The 7,101-nt window shown below is 47.2% G+C and overlaps 1 protein-coding gene across 2 annotated transcripts; it reads left to right on the plus strand.

The window, feature by feature from the left end:
• Positions 1–64: 64 nt before the first annotated feature.
• Positions 65–7,101, plus strand: MFSD6L (major facilitator superfamily domain containing 6 like). Of its 2 annotated transcripts, none has more exons than XM_056549679.1 (2): positions 65–217; positions 5,166–7,101. In XM_056549679.1, exon 2 carries the CDS (start codon positions 5,194–5,196, stop codon positions 7,012–7,014), a length of 1,821 nt encoding a protein of 606 aa, XP_056405654.1. In that variant the 5' UTR covers positions 65–217; positions 5,166–5,193; the 3' UTR covers positions 7,015–7,101. The 2 variants fall into 2 exon arrangements, with proteins under 2 accessions (XP_056405654.1, XP_056405653.1); XM_056549678.1 differs by lacking the exon at positions 65–217 and adding an exon at positions 517–783.

A 7,101-nucleotide genomic window follows, 5' to 3' on the forward strand; every position in this document is an offset into this window, starting at 1 on the left:
GCCTCGCACCCATTCCCTCAACTATTAAGCAACCAATCAGAGTCTTGCACTCGTTCCTTCGACTACTCTCACCGACCAATCAGAGCCTCGCTCTAATCTACCCAACTAAGCCCAGCAACCAGAGCCTCCATATCAATCTTTTGGCGAAGCTCAGCAACCAATCAGAGCCGGCTGCTTATTCCGTCAACTACGTGGGAAACATGAAACGCGGCATCTGGTTGGTTGGGAAAACTTAAGCTCTATATATATATATATATATATATATATATATATATATATATATATATATATATATATATGTATGTATATATATCCCTAAGGTATTTTTTTTTATTTTTTAATGAAGTGCTTTAGTATATCGCTTTAGTAAAATGCCTGTGTTTTAGGGATTTTTCTTCAACATTTGCGAACATCAGGGCTATTTGCCCTGTGACCTCTAGATGGCAGTAGCGATCGCGGTCCTCTCTTTGTTTTGTCTCCTGCCTCTATGATCCCTGCGCTTCATCCCGTATCCAGGCGACGGTGTCATCTGCTGCCTGTCAGGTGCAAGAGCAGCGACACCTGCTGGTGGGCGTGGTTAGGAGCGGGAGGATCGGCCGCTGCAGGTTGTTGGCGGGTGACGTGTCTTCCCCGCCCCGGGCAGGTGAGGAAGAGGAAGGCGTGCGGCAGGTGTAAACGGTGTCCTGGCCGGAGATGTGGCGGCTCCAGCGGGTGTCTTCTCTCCGGGAGGCCCTTCCTGGTGTGGGGGGGACCCCTGTATCATCGTAACAACCGCAGCATCAGGTCAGTCTGTATACACCCCTATGCAACACTGATTGATAATGTGTCATGACGTCATCATAACCGCTGCAGTCAGAATAAAGATCTATGACATTACCTATATACAGGGAAACCTCTTTGAGACGACCTCATTGTATGGTCTGTGTGCATTATATGAACTGGTCTGGGGCAGGGAGGTGGTCTAAGAACATGGCCTGTATACATAATATGATCTAGGAAGGATAAGGGGTGGCCTTCTCTAAAAATATGGCCTGTATACATAATATAATAGGAAGGATAAGGGGTGGCCTTCTCTAAAAATATGGCCTGTATACATAATATGATCTAGGAAGGATAAGGGGTGGCCTTCTCTAAAAATATGGCCTGTATACATAATATGATCTAGGAAGGATAAGGGGTGGTATTCTCTAAAAATATGGCCTGTATACATAATATGATCTAGGAAGGATAAGGGGTGGTCTTCTCCAAGAACATGGCCTGTAGACATAATATGATCTAGGAAGGATAAGGGGTGGTATTCTCTAAGAACATGGCCTGCATACATAATATGATCTAGGAAGGATAAGGGGTGGTCTTCTCTAAAAATATGGCCTGTATAGATAATGATCTAGTAAGGATAAGGGGTTGTAGTTTCCCCCCCCCCCCCCCCCCCCACATTAGGTTGGCAGTATAGGTCTCCCCCCCCCCCCCACATTAGGTTGGCAGTATAGGTCTCCCCCCCCCCCCCCCCACATTAGGTTGGCAGTATAGGTCTCCCCCCCCCCCACATTAGGTTGGCAGTATAGGTCCCCCCCCCACATTAGGTTGGCAGTATAGGTCCCTCCCCCCCACATTAGGTTGGCAGTATAGGTTCCCCCCCCCCCCACATTAGGTTGGCAGTATAGGTTCCCCCCCCCACATTAGGTTGGCAGTATAGGTCCGTCCGTCCCCCCCACATTCGGTTGGCAGTATAGGTCCGTCCGTCCCCCACATTAGGTTGGCAGTATAGGTCCGTCCCCCACATTAGGTTGGCAGTATAGGGCCGTCCGTCCCCCACATTAGGTTGGCAGTATAGGTTCCCCCCCCCCCCCCCCACATTAGGTTGGCAGTATAGGTTCCCCCCCCCCCCCCACATTAGGTTGGCAGTATAGGTTCCCCCCCCCACATTAGGTTGGCAGTATAGGTGTCCCCCCCACATTAGGTTGGCAGTATAGGTCCGTCCCCCCCCCCCCCCCCACATTCGGTTGGCAGTATAGGTCCGTCCGTCCCCCACATTAGGTTGGCAGTATAGGTCCGTCCGTCCCCCACATTAGGTTGGCAGTATAGGTCCGTCCGTCCCCCACATTAGGTTGGCAGTATAGGTCCGTCCGTCCCCCACATTAGGTTGGCAGTATAGGTCGTCGTCCCCCCCCCCCCACATTAGGTTGTCAGTATAGGTGTCCCCCCCCCCCCCCCCACATTAGGTTGGCAGTATAGGTGTCCCCCACATTAGGTTGTCAGTATAGGTGTCCCCCCCCCCCCACATTAGGTTGGCAGTATAGGTGTCCCCCACATTAGGTTGGCAGTATAGGTTCCCCCCCACATTAGGTTGGCAGTATAGGTTCCCCCCCCCCCCCCACATTAGGTTGGCAGTATAGGTTCCCCCCCCCCCCACATTAGGTTGGCAGTATAGGTCCCCCCCCCACATTAGGTTGGCAGTATAGGTCCCCCCCCCCCCCCCACATTAGGTTGGCAGTATAGGTTCCCCCCCCCCCCCCACATTAGGTTGGCAGTATAGGTCCCCCACATAAGGTTGGCAGCATAGTAACCCCCAACCCACATTAGGTGCAGTTTAGTTCCCTCCCGACTTTAGGTGCAGTACCGTTCTCCACATTAGGATACAATAGAACCCATGACCTACTTCGGCCTCCTAGGCTCGACCTGTATGGTGCTTATCGCTAGGCATTATGGTCACCAAACTGCGGACCTCCAGATGTTGCAAAACTACAACTTCCAGCATGCCCGGACAGTCAATGGATGTCCGGCCATGCCGGGAGTCGTAGTTCTGCAACATCTGGAAGTCTGCAGTTTGGATACCACTGTTATAGTAGACTGATACATCAGTGGGAACAGAGTGTAGCATTTGCCTACAGTGTTCCCGAGAGGTTCAAGTCACTGACAGCAAGCAGGAAATTGCAGAAATGATCATATTTTCAATCCATCATGTAATCTGACCCGGTGGACACCTCTAGACAGACTTGTTCCCCCCCGAAGAATCTAGACAGACTTGTTCACTTGTTACACGCGGCACTGCAACCTGCTCAACCTGTCTGGTTTGCATTGCATTGTGACAGTCAAATGGAGCAGTTAACCCTTTTTGGTCATGGAGAGCAAAACTGTATTTTTTATTTAAATTTTTTTGTGGATTAATCCTTCTGGTCTTGTCAGCACCACTCCCCATGTGACCACTTTGGACCAATAGGAGATACAAGGCTGTCAGTGCAGGATGGGAGTTGTATTTCTGCAGCCACTGTGGACCCATAAGAGGCCGAAAAATGTCCTGGGCAGGATGGGAGTTGTAGTTTTGCAATCACTATGGATGCATAGACCAGTTTTGCCATTACTGTGGACCCATTGCAGGCAAAAGGCTATCAGGGCAGGATAGGAGTTGTAGTGTTTGCAGCCATTACAGAAGGTTGGGAATTGTAGTTTCGCAACCACTATGAACTCATAGGAGACCAGTTTTGCTACCGATAGGAGTCTGGAGGCTGTCATGACAGGATAGTTATTGTAGTTTTGCAACCACTATGGAGCCATAGGGGGCCAGTTTTTCAACCGCTGTAGACCCATAGGAGGCCAGAGGTTGTCGAGGCTGGATAGGAGTTGTAGTTTTGCAACCACTATAGAGCCATAGAAGGGTAAAGGGCTGTTAGGGCAGAATGGGAGTTGTACTTTTGCAACCATAAGAGGACAAAGGCTGTTAAGATGTGAGTTGTAGTTTTCCCAGTGCCCAGTTGTATATTAGGGGTTACTAGTGACGTCCAGCGCTTGGACCTTCACTGATCCAAGGATTGGTATGAAATGCCATCAGTTTGGCATCAATGGTTACACCAGCAAACCTTCTCTCGCAGTTGTTTGGTAAAAATCGGAGTCTCTCATTTAAAATGTTCCATAGATCTTTAGTCTGTCATATTCAGTGCAGAGTTAGTCAGGGACTGTGTAGAGAAGCTCAGACAAGTGGCCAGAGGTGACCATCCCTGGATTTACAAGAAAGAGAGCTGGCAGGGTCTTCACCTATACCCAAAAATACGTCTTGCATAGCAGCCGATCACGTAGCTTTCTATGTTGTATTATGTGCTTGGGGCTGGGTTGGGGGGGGGGGGAGACTGTCAGCCGACTAAGCTCCTTATCACACCAGGAAGTTAGGTCCTGCTACTAAGAGCAAACACTCGCACCCTCTCAAGACACTTGCTGCAAACTGCGAGGCATTATCCTGCCAGTGCTTTATCTTAACAGGCAGACCTTTTTTTATTTTTTAGAACGCTGAGACTGTGGACCAAATTTCAGAACCATGAAATAGAATACGTTCATACGAAAACAGAGTCGGAGATAATCAAACCTAAAATATATTTTGATGAAAATATTTAAAGCCTCAAAGGACTTAACCTTCATTAAACATTCTAACAAAATAGTGAGATACCATAAATATTGTATATCATAAGAGAAGAGTGAACACTCTGGGATAACAATTGTTGGAATTAGAGCACTGTTTCTCAAAGGCTGTCTGGTAATGCTGGAAGTTGTAGTTTTGCAGCAGCTGCATGCACACTGGTTGGGAAAGACTGGTTTAGAGGGTAGTGGTAGATTTTGTACCCTCTAAGTTTCCCTAGTGTAAAAGAGATTGATTGTCCTGCAACCTATCCCTCCCTTTTCACCCCTGTCTCCTCACAGGTTCAACACTTGATGCTTCATACCTGTCAGAGTCGTAACCGGGGCCACAGTGGTGCGAACTCTGCCAAGGCCTACGGGGTTAACACAGTATAGAGAATGAGGAAATGACCCAGACATTTGCTAACTTAGTGTCTGCACAACAGCCAGGGCTTAGATAAAAAATAATTTATATAAGAAACAGTATTCAACGTACCAGCGCATTTTGGCAAAATAAGCTTCCTCAGGGGACACTGTGTTGGATGAAAAGTATCCAGAGGACACATGGACTAATGTAACGACTTACCACTGCCTGCAGACATCAAGCTGATGAGTGGCCTGAGGATAGTCTTTATAGGCACTGCGGTATTGTAGATGAATGTTTTATTGCCATTGAATTGGATAATCTCTGACAATATAATCTTGCAATAGAACCTGAAAAGTAGTAACTACAATATATTTTGGCTTATTATAATCTGCATGCTGTTTTGTCTTTATAGATTTGGACGCGGCTCCCCAGCCAAGAACATGAGTGTCACCAAGCAGTGGGACATCAGCCAGGCTCTGGCCATCGCTGGCCTGTTCCATTTCTTCCATGGCATTGGAAAGTTCTGCCTTAACCCTTTCTTAACCATCTTCTTCCGATACCTGGGAATGAGCCCTCCTTTTGTAGGGATGATAATGGGGTTGAAACACGTCATTCACGTTTTGGGTGCACCTCTGTGCTCTTACATGGCCAAAACAAACTATAAGAGAAGGGTTCTCATCACAACCTCTCTGCTGCTGTCAGCCATAACTGCCGTAGCCTTCACTTTCTGTGCCCCATTGGAAAGTCATATGGTCTTAAGATACTGTAATCTTAGCATTCCTTGGAAGGAGAAGTTGATCACTCCTGGTAGTATGGATATGGAGTTGTTTGGACCAGAGGACAATGCAAGTTTTCTGATTCCTGAAGGTTCTCCGACACCTGGACTTGCACTGACCTTATTTACAGAAGATGCCAGCAGTGAGCCAGTAGAGACTTTGACTATAAATTTCACAACCATGGAGAATAGAACAAACTTAGATATAACATTAGCACTTTCCAGTCCAACTCAACTTACAGAGACCAGCACTCCACATCAGAAAAGGCGTAAAACACTTATTAAACAATCTGCAAAACTGAGAGAGAATTCCACCAGCTCTATGTTTGAGAACATCTCTTCTGTGACATCTTTCCAACCTAAACTGTCCAATCATTCTGCCCATAAGAAGAAAGTCAGAGAAACCAGCTTGGGCATCCACATTTTAGAACATCTCCTCGATAGAGAAAACAAGATATTCCTGGTAGTTCTGGGCATGATCATGGTCTGGTCTGTCTTCACGGCTCCATTGAAGTGGACAGCAGATGACAGCCTATATGAGTATCTCGACTTTGTAGATGCCACGGACCGGCATGGTAAAGTGTGGATATGGAGCCACTCGGGCGCTTGCATTGGCTCTTTTGCCATTGTGTTTTTGATAGAAAGTCTCAGTTGCTTCCTGACCACAGATATCCCCAGAATCTATCTTCATTTTTATGGCTACTCTGCATTTATGATCATCACAGGAATTCTTAGCACTTTTTATCCTATACACGTCTCCAAGAAAACGGAACACACAAACAAGACCATCAAAGCCCTGAGTCTTATCGGAAGCGATGGTCGAGTAATCCTGCTGTCCATCACCGTATTTTTGACTGGTGCCATCTGGTCTACAGCGCACAACTTTTTATTTTGGCAGATGCAGGATGTGGGCTGCTCAGAACTCTATATGGGAATCTCTGTCGCTATTGCCCTTTTCTCCGAAATTGTGCTCCACTTCTTCAAAAATAAACTATTTAGAGTCTTCTCAGTCAAATGGATTGTGGTCATTGGCCTCGGCTGTCTGGCGGTACAGATGGTATATTACTCCTTCTTATGGACACCTTGGGCCGTGTGGCTCATTCAGGTTTTGAGTGCCTTTAGCAATGGAGCCCTCATCTGGGCTGTGAATGCCCAAGCCAATGACGTGGCTACGCCAGGTACAGAGAGGTCCCTGCAGCTGGTTCTGCACTGCTTGTCACATGACTTTGGCGCCAGCCTGGGTAGCATTGTCAGTGGTTTCATCATCAGTGCTTTTGGCCTCCCTATACTGTTCCAAGCGTGCAGCGTGACTCTGCTGCTGTGGATTTCTCTGTTCTTGTTGATCCATCCCAGACTTCCACATACGAAGAAAATAAACTATTCACGGCTCTTGGCTGCGGACAACAGCGACATGAGTGACACTGACGATGACCAGGAGCGAGACTGGCTTGTTAAAGCGATGAAAGATGATAGCAAACAATGGTAGCCTGTTATAAAGTGCATGATTTCCAGCACCATGGACATTCTAATGTACTACATCGCTCTATGAAAAAATATATAATATTTTATTACA

Source organism: Hyla sarda, chromosome 13 (assembly GCF_029499605.1).
Source record: "Hyla sarda isolate aHylSar1 chromosome 13, aHylSar1.hap1, whole genome shotgun sequence".
Classification (NCBI taxonomy): domain Eukaryota; kingdom Metazoa; phylum Chordata; class Amphibia; order Anura; family Hylidae; genus Hyla; species Hyla sarda.

What these genes read in the sequence shown, in the direction of transcription:
- MFSD6L (XM_056549679.1), top strand. Translation starts at nt 5,194, where the DNA reads ATGAGTGTCACCAAGCAGTGGGACATCAGCCAGGCTCTGGCCATCGCT.